The sequence below is a fragment of the Trichoplax adhaerens genome, genomic scaffold (assembly GCF_000150275.1).
Source record: "Trichoplax adhaerens TRIADscaffold_12 genomic scaffold, whole genome shotgun sequence".
NCBI lineage: Eukaryota > Metazoa > Placozoa > Uniplacotomia > Trichoplacea > Trichoplacidae > Trichoplax > Trichoplax adhaerens.
Genome location: NW_002060954.1, coordinates 753521 through 774872, shown reverse-complemented (window position 1 = coordinate 774872; position 21352 = coordinate 753521). Strand labels below are relative to the sequence as shown.

Genomic DNA, 21352 nt, shown 5'->3' with positions numbered 1-21352 from the left:
TCTGAATACTACAGAGGCTTCGAATATTGCTACTACTCTTACCAGTACAGTCTTCAATAACACGACTACATCCACTTTTGATAGAATAGTTAATACGAGCATTGATCTCGACTATCGAACAATCGAAAAAATTAGCACCGTCAATAATAGAATTAGTTCACGATATCATTACTATCAATATTACTTCGTATTCATCTTTATTATAATCGCATTACTTTATATCATTCGTAAATTGTTCAAAAGACGACGACCCTATCGAATGGGTTATAATTATAGACGACTGTAAAATTATAATCAACATTTTACATTAAATGATATCAAGTAAAGAGATCTCAAAAATCAATTAATTTATAGATGATAAACGATTCCTGGTTGGATGAATCGAATTTAATGTGTAGGAATATTTCATTTAAGACAGTATTCTTTAAATAGTGTCAGTTGATTTATCCCCATTAACTACCATCGTTATTTCTAAAACCAGATCTTAAAAACCGTAATATTCCCTCTCAAATTATAATTTCGATCAAATATAAAATAAAATTTCCCTAAAACGTTTACTTTAAAATAAAAATCTTAAAGCAAGCAAATGTTTTGCTATTTAATTCGGTGTTGATTACGATTTTTGCTACTGGGTGATTTCGATTTATTTCTAGAACCATAATTTTCCACAGGTCTTTGTTTCTTAAATTTTTTACGCCTCTGTTTCGACTTGTTTATATTATTTTGCTTTGATTCCCATTCCAATTGTTTTGACGAATTTTCTTTACTTGGTTCTTCTAGTAGATGAGAAAACTAAAAAAAATAACTTTCGTTAAGTCTTTAACAATTGCTTAACAAAGATTTTCTATCGCTTCTAATAACAACCTCTTCAGCATCTGCAAACATGGACATGATATCCTTATTTGGCCTAGCAGGACATTAACACATATTTCCATTAGCTGGTGTGCATTAAAACATTTATTAAATGACTCTATCATTCGCTAACGAGGTTAGTAAGTAATGTACATGTACCTCTTTGCAACACTGCCTTCATTCGATCCATCATCATTATCTTCATCTTCATCAGGGGTCATTTCATCCAAAAGTAACTACATCAAAAATTTGAATATACGTTTTATATTTTAAACTACACTTTTCACTTTCGCCCAAATCTGCGCCTTATTAGAGTAATAATTCTCTCGAAAGTATCAATGGTCATCCCTGTAAATACCTTAGTTAATTTTTCTTCCGATAAATTGTTAGCTACGTTAGAAACAAATAATTAAAATTTGAAATTCAGAGCATCAAAACCTTAGTTCAAAACAGTAAATATGCATTGATACTAAAAGACTAATACCGTCGTTTTCATCAGATTCATTCATGTCGTCATAATCATAATCTAATCGAATAAAGGTAATATTTCACAACATGAGCTTTCATTTAAGTGATATATAAAATAATCCGACAAGCTTTCAACCTTCATCGTCTTCTTCATCAGAATCGTCTGTCGCCTTCTTTCGTTTTTTCGTTTTTTTCGCATTACTCAGATCACTACGAAAGTAATTTATATGTTAAATTTATATTTAACCCTGCAAATGTTCGAATTAACATAGCAAACCTAGCAAAATCTAATTCTCCTGATTTTTCATTTTCTAGTAACAAAACATCGAAAAAGCAATAGAAACAAAATACAGAAAATTAGCAATGAGTGTGCTCCTATATTATTAATGTGCCCATACGTTACCTTCAGCAGAATCTATTTCATCCATATCAAAGTCTTGCATATCCTTTTGCCGCTTCTTTTTTGCGGCTAGTCTTATTACATTAGCTTCTTCTTCCTCACATTTCTTAAAATATCTGTCAGTAGGTATTCATTAATCTTAAATATTGTGATTATAACCTGTGAAAAACATTGACACATTTAAGTGTAGACTATAACAGAAAGTGATAAATATACCGATAAAAGAACACTTCGTCGGGTTCTATCTCTTCGATTGACTTGTTTAAGAAAATTTTAGAGTTGACAGGTTCTTCTCTCAGGCGTTGGGAATGTAATCGCCGCTTATATGAAGTTATTCAAAATGTTGATTTAAAAAGAGCTAATTTTACTGTTATCACATTTTCAGCTATTTTTATAATGTACCTGCATGACTGAGCCTCCATGATCTTGCATAGTTGATATTACAAAAAAATAATGTTACTGAACATTCTAAAAATTAACACTTTTATGATTCTATATACCGCTTATCTGCTTTTTGGGATTCTTATAAGCGAATCTATCCAAGAATCTATTGAGTATCAAAAATGAATTAAGATTAAGATATCATGCAATAATTAATGAATTAATTCAAGGCAGTATGGATATAGAAAGACAATAATAACATAGACAGTGGGACGTAAAGTTATCTAACAACATATCGTTTCAAGCTCTATGCGGACATGTAAATCAAATCAGAAATCCTAAGAGAGCATAATAGCGCGACTAACCGCATAAGCGTGAAATCACTCAATGGATCCCCAGTATAATCAATTGTGTAGCCCTTATTAGAAGGAAGCTTTGTTATTAAAAATTTCAAACTAGTAGTTAAACTCATAACTTAGAAATTTACTTACTTTCAGTAGCGTATCAGCAAAGTGGACAACTGTAGCGTGATAATGATTTTTTAACTAGTAAAAGAATATTAAAATTTAGGTACGCTATTACAGATAAGTCATGAATTAAAGCTATTCATAAAATTTATTTTTTAAATATAAACCGAACCTTTCTCAGTTCCCACATGCTTGAATATTCTGCTCCACAATATAAAGGATTTCGCTGCTTTACATCATAGTTCGTTGCCTTCTTGCTACGATGCAAATAGCCAGATGTATCGCTTGTAACTTCACTTGGTCCTTTTATATTGACATCGAGAATAGCATTTTTATCCAATTCCGTATCACTATCATCTGCATCATCGAAATGTTCTTCTTCATCCGAGCCCTACATTTCATAAAATTCATATTAAGAGAGTGATAATATTTTATATAAATTCCAGTTTTGAGTTATTCCGAACATACCTCTGCACGAAGTAACAACGTTTTTAATCCGGGCTTTAATTTAAATATCTAAATGTGGGAAGGAAAGTGACAGTATGTCAGGATAGAATCTGTGTTGATATTAGCTATGTCCAAGTTAACATTTATACGTGTGATTAAAACTATGTTATGCATACATCTTTGTTGTATTAACTTACTTCCGATAACATGTAAAGAGTACCGCAAACAAATGGCGGTTGCTCGTGTGTACAAACTTGCAACAGTCTCTTAACAAATGCCTATTAGGATTTAAAAATTTAATATATTGAATAAAATCATATTTCTTTAAAGTATTTACCTTGACTCGGCTCAGCACGCTATCAGACTTTAGAGCTTTATAAACAAGATTGAGGAAAAGCGCCTAAATTTGAAAGTGGCATTCAGTTCCAAAATTTTATACAATTAATTTTATCAAGGCTAAACTTTTTAACATACTTGTTTCGACGATTTTCGTAATTTAGAATCTTGTAATTTGAAATATAGGCTTTGATAGAAGCGATCAGTCATAGATTGTCTACGGAAAAATATGCTATGTAAGTCCGCATAGGCAAAGCTAGCATGAAGTAAATAAATGTGTACAGGTAAAGAGTAAGTCGCTTAAACATTACCTGATATCTATCATTTGATATAATAGCATAAGAACCTGATAAAAGACGCGTCAAGACTTAGTTCGTAATTGAGTGTAATTCAACCGAAATAATAAAATAAAAAATGAAATATGTGGTCATACTTGAACACTTATTGTAAAATTGTCTGCATGTACCATTCGGAATAGATTGTCCACTTGTTCTTCGATTGATTTTATGTCATTATCTAATTTTCAAACGAAGTTTGAATAATAGCTGAATATAAGCAAGCGACACATACAACTTGCATTTATTTACCTTTAGCAAAGGGATACGCTCTATTTGTACCAATAAGGATAGAACTCGTTATTCTAGTATCGGAACCTTTTCGTTTCACTGCAGCCTAATTAAAAGTTTGGGGTAGTTACAGGCTTTTTAAAAACGATCTTATGAATGAAAAGTAACAATAACTATATTAATTACCTTAAATAGTGAAATATAGATTTTAATTAATTTAGCTGCGATAGATGATTCTTTTCGGGTAAGAAGGATTTGGTTTAAAACGCATATAGCATAATATCTGTAGAATAAGTTTTCGATCTCGATATTTAAATCAATAATTAAAATGAACGACGAAGCAAATGAGGTACAACTATATATTGCTTAAGATATCCAAAATCGATCTTCTAATACACATACTGTGCCCTTTCTGTAATATTGGGTCGAAATAGAAGTTGTTCAATTTCTGTAATAACGATTAACTTCATATTCGGATGTCTAGTTACTAAGTAATAATGTGTAAAATTTAGTTGCATGTTACTCCCTGATCGAATGAATAGACTTATTACTTACAAATACGTTGAAGTATAAAGGTAGTTTTAGAGGCTACTTTTTTTTCTGGATCACCAAGTTTATTAACAATCATTGGCAAAGTAACCTGTTATGAAGTTATAAATAACAGAACTTATTACCGGAATATAAATAAAATCTCTCAAACAAATTGACATCATACATTTTCTAGTTCAGGCTTTCCGCAAAATAGATCAAACAATATTCCTAATCATGAGAACAGAGATCTTTTAGCCTTATGTAATAATTCATTATTTACTACTAGAAAACTCTAATAAATGTACAAAATCATACCGAGGACTTTATTTTTAATATGTAGTATAGAATCATTCAGCATGTTCTAGAATCAGAATAGAAACTCAATTTTTAGGTGCTATGTAATTATATAATTAACTATTCCTAAGTAATACGATAGCAGCGATTCAACACTGCGATAGTATACCTTTATAATAGATATAAGCTCAGCATATAGATCTTTTAATTGTTGTTCAAAATGCCAGTATATTAGTAGCTTATCACGCAGTTCTACATCTTTATTTGAGTCGTGCAATTCATTCAAGACATGCAATGGTTGCTAAAATAGATTAAATATGCACGAATATAATAGAATGCGAGTAGAAACAAAGTTATCATTGTGTACATACCAATTGCAGTTATTAATCCTATATTAATTTGCTATACCTGAGACAATTTCTTCAATTTTCTATCATCAGGCAGTAAATTGGAAAGTAGAACTTCTTTTAGGGTATCTAACAACAATAAGATCTTGTATTACAATTTATACTCTACGATAAAATCATAGAATTAATTTATACTGTAATTGATGTAAATCATAGTGACAATATTTATTGTACCAAGTGCCAAAAGAGATTCCCTTTTTCCTTTTTTTTTACTCATCCCAATAAGACTTTTGAGACTTTGTAAGTTATGCACGGGAGATTCCTATTATCATCAGTACATTGGATCAATTATAAATCATACATATTTCCTTATTTACAGAAGTTATGAAATTTAAGCATAGGTGATGCCTGCAAAGTTGTAATGATCGTACAGTATCTTCCCTGAAGTATGTTTCATATAATTTTTATGTAATAATATAAAGAAAGGAAATGGAAACATTTTCACTACATCCGTTGCAGCACCTGTAACAGCACAGCATGTGCGGCGGTTTTATCAGTAAGTGTACCCGAAGCCATAACTGTTTTTAACCAATCGAAATCACTTTTTCTATCTTTTGATTTTTCTTTAAATATATATATACATTTCATGAAATAATAAATTAATATAAGTTAAATATGTTAAAGACCTGATGCTTAGCATAAAATAACTTTATAAGCACTAACTATGATGATAAAGTTCGCTTTCATTCGATATTAATTCAGATGCAACATTTTCGTATGTTTTAAGCACGTCAGAGGTGGATTTTCTTATATCTGATTTTGGAATAGTTTCCTGACATTCTTCCAGATCCTGATTGAAGGATTGATCAAAAAATAGGTTAATAGTATAGTGTCTAGGCATATATTTGCACTACTCAAATAAAATTGATATTAAATCAGAAATAGTAATAAACTGATGATTTCTTTCATAGTAACCTTATACCATAGACCATCTAGTTCTAGAAGTAAATATTTTCGAATTGTAGTATGGAAAGAGCATGGCAGAACTTTTTGAAATATTTTAGATTGGTCATTATTATCTGGGAGAGTCTGATTATTTCTTGCTAATGTACTAGTATTCTCTAATATTTGTTGATCCTTCGCATTGCCAATGTTAGACACAGATTGATCCCTGTTTACGGTCCCAGTATTATTTTGAATACTGTCATTCGATATCTTTTTTTGCTTTTTCTTTGATTTCTTTTTATCCTTACTTTCTGCATAGTTAAGATCGTGAGCTTGTATTGCAGTAGAAACTGTTGCTCCTAATTGGAACTTAGCTAAACCAATGTCCTTGATTAAAGACTTTATCTGCAATAAAAAACCAGAGAACTTTAGACAATATAGAGAAGCAACTGTTGTAGCAGGTTAGTTATTATGCTACATTGATTTACACTATTACTAATTAATCTTTACGCAAGGATTATCACCCAGATAGAAAAATAAACAGAAGTTGGTTATACCCTTCCTCTAGATGGCGATTACAGAAAATTCAAATATTTACCTCCTTTTGGGCAATGTCTTTACCAACGTCCTTGAAAGCACTATCAGTATCGATATCTCCAATGACATCGCCATCAACAGATTGTATTAACTTGAAATCATCCTATTAGCATATTTACACAATATTATATATATATACTACATATTAAATATATATCATTAGGTTTGTAAGAATGGCTAGAGGCAATAAAAAGCTAGATAATTTTAGCCTTAACGACTATCTATGCATGCAATAAATAGGTTGTTGCATCAAGAATTAAGAATTTCTACAGTAGTTAATAAGTGAGTAACACCTCTTTATATAATAAGTAATAATCTAAAATGATGATAATGATTGCTACCATTCTGGAGTGCAGTACACCAGAACAGTCAGGTCAACTAAATCCTGTATCGTTTTGGTTTTCTATTAAATAGATATTACAAAATCGTCGTTCTATTATGATCCCTCGTAGATACAATACGAATTAGATCAGATAGTTAGCTGAATCTTATCGAGTATTCCTGTCCTATAATACGTATAAGTGTGCAATAGCATTGATTAACCTAACGATAGTCATGTCTAGACCAGTTCCTACTGTACTTTATTTGTAATGTTGCAAATTCTTGACATGATTTCGTCCACAAAGAATACAATCTAGGTCCAAGCAAAGTGTAGCTCTAAATTTTCAGTTGATTCACTACGACATTACTAACTGAATATCTACAGTAGAAACATCGTTATTTACCTCATCACCACTAAGAGCGATAATATCTTCCATTTGGAGATCATTCTTTGCAGAAGCCATGACTCCTAGCTCAACTTGCAGCTCAGCAGGTGGAGATCAAGTGGACGACAACCAACTATCTACCCAACACAATCCAGTCTTGTCTATACTCGACTAGTTTTATTAACCACATGTTCTGTACAGTAATCGCAATTACAGTATCAGGCACTATTCCATACGTCGTACTGTCGGTCGTCGTAGTACAGCGTACCATACAGCAGTGACCGCTGATATAAAAGAGCGAGTGCTAGATTGGCTACCACTAGTCTAAAAAAAGCCTCTCAGTAAAACACTTCATCAATCGATTTGGTGAAATTCTCATTTCCTCCATCTTGTTGTATTCCATGAACGTTATTCAGATTAGTTAACCTTCTAAAAAAAGAATCAATTATGTCACTACTGGATAATATTGTATTGGGTAGTGAAAAAGTACCAGTAGTGTTAGATATTGGAGCTGCATATACAAAGTAAGCGTTTTTTTATATGTAAAAATGATTACGGATAGATTTGAAGGCTGGCAAGTACATAAATTTGAACCAAGACTACTCTAGTAACTTGTTTTATAAATTAATGATCGTTTTAGTCGTCCTATTTGGTGCTTTTAATGGTGTAAAAATGATTATCTTTGCTTTTGTTGGCAGTTTAAGACAAATAAAGCAACCCCCTATCAATCTAGTCTATTAACCGTCGTTTGTCCATGTTATTCCTATACTGTACGCGTATTACACTTGCTTCATTTGCCTCTGCTACTGCTAGACAAGATGATGATTACACGATTGCTATTACCATTTATTAATTTAGTCCTTTCTTCAGTGATCACTACACGTGCTTTATTCTCTCATTTCTGCAATAGGAAATAGCTGTACAGCTTTTGTTACTATTAGATCTATTACTTTTATTTACGCTTATAACATTTCCAAATCTAAACTATCATTGTTGAGAATAGTTTTAATATTCGTGTTAATAAAGTATTAGCGGCATCCTAATCAAGTATCGAAAATTAATCAAGATTGGAATAATTTTTGTGAACTAATTTAATGACAAAATTGCATGCTGTCAATAGTAGAATCTCAATTTAATAGAGGTAACATACGGTATATTAGAAAGGATTAATCATGTTCCCTTAAACCATGCATAATATTGTATTTATAAAGATGTGGCTTTGCAGGAGAATCGTGCCCTCGACATATTTTGCCAAGTTCTGTTGTTACCTGTGTCGATGGCAAGGTAAGCTGAGATAGATAATTCTTACGAAGCTACCTCAACTTATGATTAAAACGGACTTATTTTCAACTCATTTTCTGAATTCTAGGAGAAAGTTGTCAAATTCATCGATTATGCAGGAAATAGCCAAGAATTAGTCAAGTTGCTAAAACGATTTATCCATAACATTTTTTTCAAGTATGGGACAGCATAAATTTCTTGCTTATTGTAATGCATCTTAATTTGCTTATTTTTAGCTGCTTAACAAATTTGACGTCTTTATTCACTTTTCATTCTTACAATAACTAAGGTATCTGCTAGTCAATCCAAAAGATAGGCGTATGGTTATTGTAGAATCTGTTCTATGCCCTAATACGTTCAAAAATTCCCTTGCAAAAGTCATCTTTCAGCATTTCGAGGTATAGTAGAGTATACTGTATATAAAATCGATTAGACAATAGATCGTTGCTGTACCATATTATCGATTATTACATATGATAGAATTGCATTATGACAACTTTAATGCGTAACATTTTAATATATGTGATGAAAATCAGGAATAATTAAAATTGTTTATATTTATCACATCACGGTATCCATTCTTTATTTACAAGTTAAGTAAAACGGCCTAGATTTTAGCTAAAATTACAACTGATCATCTTTACGTATCTATATCGTAATATTATGTGATCTGATTGATAAAATTAAGGTAAGATAGTTAAACCATCGTAACCTTTCTTTTCCTCCGTGAATAACAGATCCAATCGGCTATGTTTGCGCCAGGCCATTTAATGGGTTTATATAGCTTAGGGCTCACAACTGCGATGATAGTAGATTGTGGCTACAGTGAGGCGATAGTCTTACCATTTTATGAAACTGCTTCGTTATTTAATTGCTGCCAAGTCTCTAACCTTGCCGGGAAAGTGATAAATTCGTAAGTTAATTTCATAGTAATCAAAAATATCGTGATAAGTATAAAAAATCAATTTAACGTACATACTGTATGTGCAGGTACCGTATACAGGAAAGTTAACTTAATAATAATTCTGAAATATTAACTGTTATCATAAAATTCAATGTACAGTATAACCAAAAATTACACTATCACCATATCAGAAAATAGTGTTAGAGCACGTTGTAACACATAGATCTAGCTATCGAAAAGTATAATATCTTTCTAAAGATAGTCGTATTTATTGTTAGTTATTGATGATTCGGAATTTCATCCTTTAGTTGTTAAAGTTAATCGAAGAAATTTTAAGCTAAAAACTGTTGAAAACAAAAATACTTAGTTAAATAATTAATAAAGCAGTATCGTCGTTTATGAAATACTTTTAACTATTCTAATGTAGTCACCTAGAAAAGCTTTTGTTGCTGTACGCCTCGATAACTTATGGTAACGAAACGAAACCTTTCGCTGCCGAAAGAGGTACACTTATATTGTATGCTTTTAATCTACCGTTACAGATCTTTCAAGTAACACCCCTTCGAAATTTAATAGTAGCACATTTATGATATGTTTTATCTCTTAAAAGGCCCTTTAACAGAAGATATACTAGAAGAGATCAAAGGTATTCCTTATTATTAAACATTCAAAGCTATACAGTATTTTATTTCTAACAGTAGAATTTGTACGTCTATAACTCTTTATTATGTCCTGATTAATTTAATTTCTAATTTTATTTGTATGAATATATTTATTCACGCATTTGATTACATAACGACTCCTACATACTCTGTCATAAAATTTATAAACTAATTTCAGTAAAGGCATGCGTGTCAGGTCATAATCCGAATTATGAAGATAATGCTTCTGAGTCTACAATAAAGGTACGAGCATTTACGTCAGTAGAAACGATAAATAGTGTGATTAATTTAATTTGGTCTTACCGTCGACGAGATAGCCTCTTCCCGCAAAACCTATGAAGTTCCATTTAGGACCAAGTAAGGTTCTAACAATCCCTGGCGAAGTTAGGTATGAATTTCCTTTATGAAATACTAAACTGATCGTTTTTTTGCTCTTTCGTATAATTCTTCGGGAAGTAATAATACTGAATTCAATTTTTAATCATTCTCTCCAGGGATAAAATGTTAGATGCAGTCTTTAAGCCGGATTGTAATGATATATCTCTTGCATCAATGATCATAGACTGTCTGCTTATGGTAAGTATTTCATGATATAACGCCGTCAATCACTAAGGGGAAATTCCAGCTGGATATGTTAACCTACCACATGCTATAATTACTGTAGTGCCCGATCGATATTCGTAAGGACTTAGCGGCAAGTATCTGTGTAACAGGTGGTTGTGCAGCTATTCCGGGATTTAAGTAAGCCTATTTATTACGTAATAAGCTAATTGCTACTAGCAGTACCAAATGTCCGTAATATGATTCATTCTGGCATTAGTTGGCGTCTGAAAGAAGAGTTGACAGTATTAGCCAATTCACCACGCTACAAGGATGAACTATGCGTTAAGACCTTTAAATTTTATGAAACAGTCGTACATCCGAATTATACAAATTGGCTAGGAGGTATCAAATCACTTATAGTCTTTGTCAATATATATTTAATATATACTTAGTCAACTGTAAGAAATATCTGACATATTGTTGATTATAATTAATAATCGAAATTGAAAGGATCGATTTGTGGAATATTGGAAAACCTTCCTGATCGATCAATTTCACGGGAGACATTTCTGAAAGCAGAATATGTACCTGACTGGACGCATTCAAGGAAAAGGTTAAGAAGTGTAGCTCAAGCTATCATGAAGAAAGTTTCTGGTGAAAAGACGCCTAGCTTAGCGTCCGTTGTTAGTAAAATCATGACCTCATCAGCGAAAGCAAAATTACCTAAAGTTGCTATAAATGATGATAGTTAAATATAGCATAACTATTTGTAAAGAAACGACAAACGAATGGATCGTGGATGGATCTAACAGCTAGACCCTCTTTTATATAGCGTATTATATTAGTAAAATTTTTAATAACTATACGTGTTTATCTATTTGGTTTTTCCTTAATGAGATGTAGTTTTGAATGCGTTATTGTAAACCTGTGACGAATATGCTACCAGTTAACGATCGCCGTGTAGAATATATATTATATCCTCGCATAATAGCGGAAGGGCGATTTCATTTTAAGCAGTTTCTGTTATGATAATCTCCTAAAAATGAAATTTGCAATTTCAGTTTGTATAGATTTTGATGTATGCGTATATGCATGATGATGCCAATTATTTATGTTTGCGTTACCTGTTCCATTGGAACTAGTGAAATTATTTTATATTATAGCATATTTTAGGATTACTTGATGTACCATATTTGATGACGAAATAATTTTTACTTGCTTTAAATTTCACCTTATTGTATTTTCTGTATCTTGATACACATGATATTATATATTAAAGGTATTTACGTATTTTGTATTTGCTTAAAATTTGTGACTGCTAAATATATCTCCATCGAAGGAATTCATGAAACTTATATATCATTACAGCCATATCCGATTATGTGAGATTACTCGTATTTAACCAAATTGGGCACGTCCTGGTAATAATAATAGGCCTTGGTAAGCTTTACATATGATCGTATAGATTTTATAATACCGTAAGTGTGTTCGATGAAAGTCGACTTTAATTATATTAACTTAAGAACAGACAAATGAAACTAATATATTAAATAAAGTAAATGTATGTAATTGGAGCTTTTCACCTTTGCAGCAGTACTACAACTAACGTACTTGTTGATCGGATTAAATGATTACACGGTATTTACACAACCAAACTAAATTCGATACCAAGTCATATTATGAAAAGAAGCATAATTCGCATTTCAAGATTCTACAGTGCATTGACTATTTGCGTTCGAGTTCTTTATTTACCTAGGCCTTCTTGCAGACTCATAATGTTAAAATTACCTTTAAGCGGATAAATTTGGCTTAAGGAAAATTCTGATAATAAAGAGTATTTACCGCATAATCCTTACGATAATTAGTGCATTCGCTCATGTGTTCATATAACTTACGAGTATAAGTCATTACTGAATAAACTAAAAAGAGAATAATGCTACAATTATAATTATACTACAGTTATATCGAATATCGCAAGTAGTAATTTAGTGATATAAATAAACTGAAGACTATTGAATTCTCATTTGACGCCGTAGTTAAAAGATGTTCATCTATAAATTGATTATACAGTAATTAGCACCAAGAGAAAAACGAACTGTTGGTGATAAGCTTATAAAGGTAACTAGGCTATAGCTCGAATATATTAGTATTTCTATGAAGACCAAGCGGGTTTATGAACACTTTACATTGCACAAAGACTTGACCGATTAATGAATCCTAGGTAATGGTTCGTATAGAGTGAACTTATAACACATGGAATCTGTATATCTTATTTCTAGACAATTTATCAACTACTGCCACACAGTTTTTGAAATGTATTAGTATTCTATAGTTATTATTGAAATTCATAATTGATTAACAACGTAGTTTGTATAACCCAATAATCGAGACGTAATTTCTTAATTCCTTGGTTCTATCACCAATAATAATAATACATAGTTACATCACTTTCTTAAGTGATAATATCAATAGATAGTGCAAATATATTAATCCTCTCACTGGGCACAGGAAAATGATAACTGAATAATATCACTAGTGCTTACATGGATAATTTTTACTTTGTAAAATGAATATATCTATTACCAACTTGTGAACAATTTTTTTATCTATAACCCCATATTCTTATAAAATCAATCAGTGCACTATATATCACTTTTATGTAGCATGTATATTGGATATACATAATAATCTGGTAGGGGCAAGTTCATGCTGCGTAGGAATGTACCAAATCAGTATATTACAAATCACATTTATTCATGATTTATATTGTTAAAAATTCTAGCGATCACTCCAATCATTTGTCGTATTGTTGTTAAGACAATTAATCTATTTCTATTGTTTCCCAATTAATTATTTTGACAAATTCGATTGATCGACGATCATAACTTTGTCGAACTGTTAGAAGAGAGCCTTATGCCAAGGATAAACTTGTTTCTCTTATCAGTAATTATCACTTAGTATTATCTTTTTGATAACGTTTGTTTCAAGATTATCGAAGGAAGGTAAGATATTGGATACTACCGATAAAAGTGTAAATTTGTTATAAATCAATCATTTTATGCATTATATAAATTGTCTATTAGCCATTATTTGACAGTAGATACAATAGAAAAGACGTAAAAGGATGTTCGCCTAAGCTTACATTGACAAAATGATGAAGTAGGAAGGACAACGGGTTTTATTGATCAAGCCCACTCTGAAAGGATTAGCAATTGTCTTAACTAGTATCTTTCTATCTTCGGCATTTCATGCATATTTGTTAAGTTGGTCTACTTGTGATTAACTTTTTCTCTTAATGCTAACCTAATTCGATACATCCGACTAAAATGCCAGAAGACCCTAATTTAATCAATTTATGCCCTACCTTTTCAAATGTTCCTCTTATAGTGTCTTGAGCTACAGCAAAACTATGATCCTACAAATCTATAAAATTCAAGCTAATGGACATAATATCACTATAAACTAATTTACTCAACTTTTATATTTTCCCGAGACTTGTGTAATATGTTTATGTGTAAGTGCGATTACTAATTTCAGAAAATCTCGAGTATATATACTACAACAAGCTGGATAAACAGAAAACAATCATCCATGCAACCCCACTTAAGATCATTTAATAGGTTATTAAATTACAAAACGATTAGTAAATAATTATAGTTAATTTCGTAAGTTAAAATGGCGAATTTTCCATCAAAACATCTAACTAAATAAGGATGCAGTTACCCACAAGTTGCTATAATCTAGTATTTAGCGAGCATTATTTATTCATATCCCTGTTATAAGTAAAATATTGCTTCCTTATCTTTCAAAACATATTAATCTAGAGAATGAACGATGTGGTAAGGGAAATAATATTAGTTGGTAAGTTGATATAAATTATGCTATGGTGAATTCAAAACTTTATCATCTCATTATATCTATTAAAAGTTACATTTAATCAGAGATCCCGAAAATAAGAGTAGCTAGCCTTCATTGTGAGTAATAGACATTCCAGTCTTCGTTTATTGTATTTAATTATTGTTTGAAGGATGAATATGGCAAACAAAAAAATAGTCTGTAATTTTAGGTAAAAGCTAGTAAAAACAAAAGGTTAATAACTAAATATTGATTGATTTATTTGTCTTCACATGCTGATTTGTGTTGACATCTTTCACCATACTAAACAATTAGTTATGCCTAGAAAACAGTTGATTGGATTCGATTTAAGACACTAACTTTACCCATTCTTTAATCGCGATCATAATTTATGAAATAAAGTTACGCTAGCTTTAGCAAAATAAATAGATAATTTTATTAACTAAGGATATAAAACATAGCTATTTATTCAATTTAATAGTTGAAGCTAAGGTTGCTAAAATGTTACTAATACTTCTCGCTGTAGTAATTTTTGGTATGAGAACAGGAATAATGCCATAATATTGTAAAGATACTAATTTTATGACTAGATTGAATTTCATTTTTTTCGTTGGAGATATTAACATCATGATAATCAAAAACCGTAGTATAGAAAACTGAGTTAGTATCATAAATAGTTTTAGGCAGATTTAGACAAATTAATCAAGTTATAGTATCTCAATGAATCAAAGTTAAGCGAAGCTTTAACAAACAAATCCAAAATACAGTATGATTCTGGCTTCATTAAATCTATATTTTATTCTGCTCTGCGAGTGCAGATAATAAGTTGACGATCTTGTTTAAACCCAACGCCATCAGATAAAAATAGCGGCGCTTGAAAAAAGTAATTAATTCATTCTTACTGTTGTGTAATTAATTAGTGAACGTCAGCCCATCATCGAAATCAATAGCTAGAAACAATAGTCTCGTCCAATTTGCGATCGTCATCACTTGGTCCACTTAAAATTAATATTTCCATGACAATAAAACGAATTATAATCTACTTGAATAATCACTCAACTTATCTCGGTATCATATCTAAATTCTAAGTGGTAATTTACAAGTGTTGTCTGATCTCTGTATAGCTTTTTATTTTATGACTTTCCCTCCGTAACCTTCAGCTTAGTAAATATTAATGGGTTATACCTCCTAGAACGTTATTATTCATTAAATTTTTTGATAATACTGATTTATTCTATTTTATTTGGATTCATTATTAAGTTGTTTAACATAGACAGTTTATAATTTGAACGTAAAATTAATTGCGAGTAACCGTTAAATTTTAATGTTTTTTTTTCTTACTGACAGTGAGCATAGGAACATAATCATACCCGTTGCAAATAAGTTAGAAGTAAAATTATTGAAAGTTTAGTAGAATGATCTTTCTAAAAAATAGACGCCGCAGATTAAATTCAAGCATTTCTTCTATTTCAATCCGCCATACGAGCAGATTAATAACAAATTCATAATTGATCTGATTTATGGATTTAATTTTGATATACTATGACGTATGACATGTAACATTTTATTTAACTTTTCATGTTTACTGGTATATCGTTTTTTAATCATGATGGAGTAATATCATTTACGTTAATAATTTTATCCTGATGAAAGAATAATATAGTAGACAATGGTGTGATGCAATCCTAAATTAAATAGTCTATAACATGAATGGCTTTTTAATTACGATAATTAGTCGGTGCTATTTTGGCTAAAGGATTTCGAATTAATTCTGATTGGTATATTTGAACACGAAACAATTTTTACCTTGCGTCGTGATCAATCAGTTAATGATATCAGTACCTGCATGTATAGCAAGCGCATATCGGTTTGTGCGTATTAAAGTAGAAATGAATGCAATTAGTTATATTTTGTGTTTTTCACAAAAATTCTTTATGGTAATTCTCCCATCTACTTTTAGCGAAGCAGGTACCTTAACGTAGAAATGATAATATAACCCTATGGTTAAGTTTAGATGATCAGACTGAAAGAAATAAATTAATATAATTATTTACTTGCGGCTTGATGAAAGGTTAAAAATCAGGAAAAAACCTGTTGAATATGATCTCAGTGCGTAGACTGAGTCGGCTATAATATTTTCGTTTTAATCTCAACATTTGCTAAATTTACAGAGTAACACTGATTGGTTGTTTCTATCTAATACATGATATTTATGAATAGATGGTTATTAATTTTATTCAAGTTGGATAAGGACAAGCTGTGAGTTCTCATCGTCTGGTTATCACAATCTAACTTTACTACGGTAATTAACGATAGTAGGAAATAAGAATCAGGCAGGCGGCAATTAACAATATTGTTGATCTCAATAGCTGAATTGTCAGTTCGATATGTATTGAAAATAAAATGGGTGTGTATATTAGCTATTAGGAAGAGGATACTAATTATTATCATCTACCTGATGATTAATGACAGTTACGAAATCATTATTTAGTTAATAATACATAAACAATAGCTCTACCATCTTTGCTCAACATGTTATCAAACAATATGTCATAATAGAGAACGATAATAATAATTTGACCGCTTTGCACACATAATCGTAACGTTCCTTGTTAAGAGAATAGATTCAACTTTACTATCATTATTTTACCTACTACCCTTATTTTAATACAAACTTTTGGATAGCTAAAATATAATTCTCTGCCAAAATAACTAATTAAAGTGATTATGTATCTTATCCGTTCAATATTTTTAATTGAATAATCGGTCCTACCTTATTCAAGAGAACTTGATAAACTTATTGTTATTTTCAACATCTTTATCAATGGTTATCAAGTTATTTATGAATACCATTTAATTGTCTCTTAGCTTATACTTTACGAACGACATCTGTTTCGTAAATTATTATTTTCTTGATGATTTAATAGCTAATTACGATTAAAATGTCGAGTTACTAAATATTTAACGTTAAATTACATCTTGGAATTGGTTAATTTCAATTTCAGATAAATTTACTAACATAAAATTTAAATTTTACTTTAATATCATCGGCGCTTGCGCTTCTATTGAAACTATATTGTTATTGTTTAAGATATATGATGCTGTTCACATTAGTAATGAAAGAACTTATTGATTTCATGCTATTATTATTATTGTATAAATATATAATTATCCTCGAGGAGATCCTGCAACTAACAATCATATAATTATATTGGAACTCTCTATGTAGAAACAAGCTGGATAAATTTCAACGGTAGACGCTTTAACATATTTATGCATCTTAGTAACAGTTCCATTTATTGATCAATTCAGCAATGGTAATAAATAGACTCACAATTAAAGAATAACTATTATGATTATCCATATGTTACTACAGTTGTGTCCAGCTGTTTAAATTTTATCATTGACCGATAAATTTTGATAATGACGACATACTATTTAGAGAAAAATCTATTCATAAATATTACAGTTAAGGTTGAGATTAAAATTGATGCTAGGAGCCTAGCGAATACATTATCCTTTTAATATTAGCTGGTATAACGAAAAAGGATTGCATTTATAGAGGAACGACATATCGTATGATATATGAGAGATGGTTATCCATCATATTCTAAAACATTCTTATCGGTTCCCCGTATACATTGCTAAACGCAAAGCCAGAATGTTTAGAACAAAACTAATAATGAAGAAATTATGAGGATGGTCTTGTGTTTTAATCTGATTCGATTTCATACAGAACTGAAATTTTAAATTCTTATATATGCATATTACACCACCATTACCGTATTTTTGAATCACACTATTCCTAGGCACGATGGCAAGTAGTTCATAATACAAAAAAGGTATTAAGGCCTTATTTCTTTTTGAAACTGAAATAAATCGAGAAAGAATACTGATAGGGTTGATTACGATATTTTATCGACTGCTATAGTTTTATTGTCCTCATTCCCTTGAGAAAATTCTGCAGTTATCACTGCTGCTAGCGATGCTGACATTATGCTAGAAGCTAGACCTACTATGTACCGCTGGCTGCTATCTAGTAACATCTAGTATCATGCAAATTAAAAAGTATCGTAGTATAAATAATTTCTGTGTATGGTAAAGTACCGTAACGATTATGACAACTACATTGATCAGTTACTTTGATCAATGAGGATAATGGATGCTAATAAGTTCAAATAGTATTATCTGGACCAGTTGGTGACTTAATGGACTACCGTGCACAATTCAAGCTCATCAGCATTATTTTGCATGATCAATAAATTACCTAACTGTACCTAAATGAGTAGCATACATACTGGTATAAGGCAAATGAGGAAAAGAAATAATAACTAACCCAATCCTCTTATGTTGACAATAAGAATTTATATTTAATATTGTAGATGAGTGGAAAGGAATGTAAAATTAGTATGTTATACCAATATGGTGTTATAATGACAAAATTCCGTTATTGACCAGTTTCTTGCACAAGTTATATCAGCGATAAGAGTGACTATAAGTTAAAATTTTAAATAGCGTGCTAGTAAGAATTCATTCTGAGTTGATCTTAACTTATATAATTTGTTTTATGCGTCTTATTAATATGCGTTGACAAGGAATTTGTCAAGAAAGAATGATTCTCATTTTGTGAAGCAAGTTGCAAATAATAAATGAAATTGATCATGGCATAGGCCATGATAACATCTCCAGCTGAATTCTGTAGCTAGTAGCGAATTACGTATATATATAATTCGTCAAGATAGCACTTATAAGGAAAAGACAATAGTTTAAATTTCGGATCTAAATGTATGATCTACAGTACGCGCGTATTCAAAATTGAAATTGTTTTTTACGCGGGCGTCCAGTAGACCTTTCAGTAGTAGTGCTATTGAGAACAATCAAGTGTTACGAAAATAAATATACACCTGGAGTATTTGGTGTTTTAATATTTAGTAATTATTGCAATTTGATACTTATTAAAGCAAAAGTCCTGATACAATAGTATAACGGCAATGATGCAAATATATGCATGTACTGTACTAGTTGTGATATATACCAATCACGAAATTCCAAATTTTAGAAAAATAAGGGCTTTATTCAATCTTATACAAAGATTAACTACACAGCTCTACTCTAGCCGAATACTACTTCTAAAGACTTCTAGAACGAACTAACAGAATAATCTAAAGTTGCATGCTTTTATAATTTCCGTAGCATTCGCAGCTACAATCCGCATGGCAACCTTTTACCTTATTTTACACATAGTTAAATTATTCTTAGTAAGACTATTCTACTGCGGACCATCATTAATTCAATATGGATAAGACTACAGTACTTACGTAGACATTATTCACACCAGCCAAAGTACAATGAATTAACCATATCCTAATATATGATTTACAGTTCTATTTTTACCTATAGCCATATTAGTAACTCAACAGCTTACTGTATATAGTCATCTGTACTCTAGCATAGAGTCTCTACCACTACAGTCTATAGTTACAGCTACCAAATATCTCTTAGGATAAATATCTACCGTACATTATACTACACATGGCTAACAGTCTACAATCACAATACTAAGTTACATTACACTAGTATAGTTGCGTATGAGAGTCAAACAAATACATTCCGGACAATATCATTGATCGCATTGGCAGACCAATGAATTCGGGTGATGATATTAAGTTTACTTTTATTTATAACAGCATCTATTATTGAAGTTAGAAATATGTGCTCACAGTTAAGGTCAGTTATCACAATAGGAAACAATAGATAACGGTAGCATTTTAATTGAGTGGTTAGCGTGCTGGTCGTGTGTTGATGGCAGTAAAAAGAATGCTATGTTGCACGCCATTAATCTGCGTCTTGTGGCTAATGTATACAAATAAAATCAGACCACTCTAACCGATTAACAGGAATCAATAATTACAAGCAATTCGGACTAATAAATTTTTCAAATTGGGTTAGTTTGGAAAAGAATTAATAATCAGTTGAATATCTATATTCGTCTTCCAATGTTTGCGCCATTCCAGTATATACTGTAGAAGTGATTCAGTGTTGGACTATCTTTTTAAGTCATTAGATGTACGTATATTTACTAAGTTCGATATAGCGAATAGGAAAATAAAACTTTGAATCAGGCTAATAGTATACAACAAATATAAACACAGGCGTAACTAAGTAAAAGCAATAATATAATCAATATAATATTTATAATTCAAATTCACACTTGCATGTCAATCCAATTAATGTGCAAGTAATGAAATAATCTGGATGTGACTACCCATTTTCTAACTTAGCAGATGCATACTAATTTAATGGGTCATAAGGATTTATTTGATCGAAGTGACATTTTTAGTCAAAATTTATTGGGTATCTAATAAGATAAGGCTCTCCTTTTGCTGCAGTATTGGTGATTCAGTTTTCATTGCTTTTATTTATAATAGGCGATTATCTTCTGTACTCAATAAGGTTTATCTTTATCTTGTTAATACTATTTCTAGTTGTTGCTATTACTAATCTGATTTATACTGATAAAATTTAAATGATTTAATACAAAGTTAGCAAAGAAGAATAGTTTTGCACATCGCGTGAGCGTTTACAATCAGCCTTCATTCCGAACAAATCTAAAGTGATAGTAAACTAATATAAATAACACCATGTAGAAAGAAAGAGATACCGTAGATCTACCCAAGTAGGCAATTACTATTATGATAATACCATATTTAATGCAACAAATTATATTCGTTAATAGCTTCTATTTGTATGTTAAAAAAAATTTTATTAT

At 30.8% G+C, this 21352-nt stretch overlaps 2 protein-coding genes across 2 annotated transcripts; one reads left to right on the top strand and one right to left on the bottom strand.

The window, feature by feature from the left end:
* Positions 1–594: 594 nt before the first annotated feature.
* Positions 595–7416, bottom strand: TRIADDRAFT_59767 (uncharacterized protein; the record flags this gene model as incomplete). Its single annotated transcript, XM_002115714.1, has 28 exons — positions 595–792; positions 865–907; positions 1012–1088; positions 1211–1242; positions 1337–1378; positions 1457–1530; positions 1568–1631; positions 1724–1836; positions 2467–2534; positions 2593–2646; positions 2741–2959; positions 3037–3084; positions 3213–3293; positions 3353–3415; positions 3663–3697; positions 3939–4023; positions 4104–4200; positions 4320–4404; positions 4473–4557; positions 4633–4676; positions 4764–4809; positions 4912–5043; positions 5151–5234; positions 5612–5712; positions 5813–5939; positions 6065–6439; positions 6633–6734; positions 7357–7416. The coding sequence occupies 28 exons, from the start codon at positions 7414–7416 to the stop codon at positions 595–597; spliced, it is 2634 nt and encodes an 877-aa protein (XP_002115750.1).
* A 369-nt stretch (positions 7417–7785) lies between these two features.
* Positions 7786–11480, top strand: TRIADDRAFT_59766 (uncharacterized protein; the record flags this gene model as incomplete). Its single annotated transcript, XM_002115851.1, has 13 exons — positions 7786–7862; positions 8550–8622; positions 8708–8796; positions 8909–9017; positions 9357–9532; positions 9951–10027; positions 10134–10169; positions 10364–10428; positions 10503–10573; positions 10680–10761; positions 10850–10926; positions 11006–11130; positions 11239–11480. The coding sequence occupies 13 exons, from the start codon at positions 7786–7788 to the stop codon at positions 11478–11480; spliced, it is 1299 nt and encodes a 432-aa protein (XP_002115887.1).
* Positions 11481–21352: the final 9872 nt, after the last annotated feature.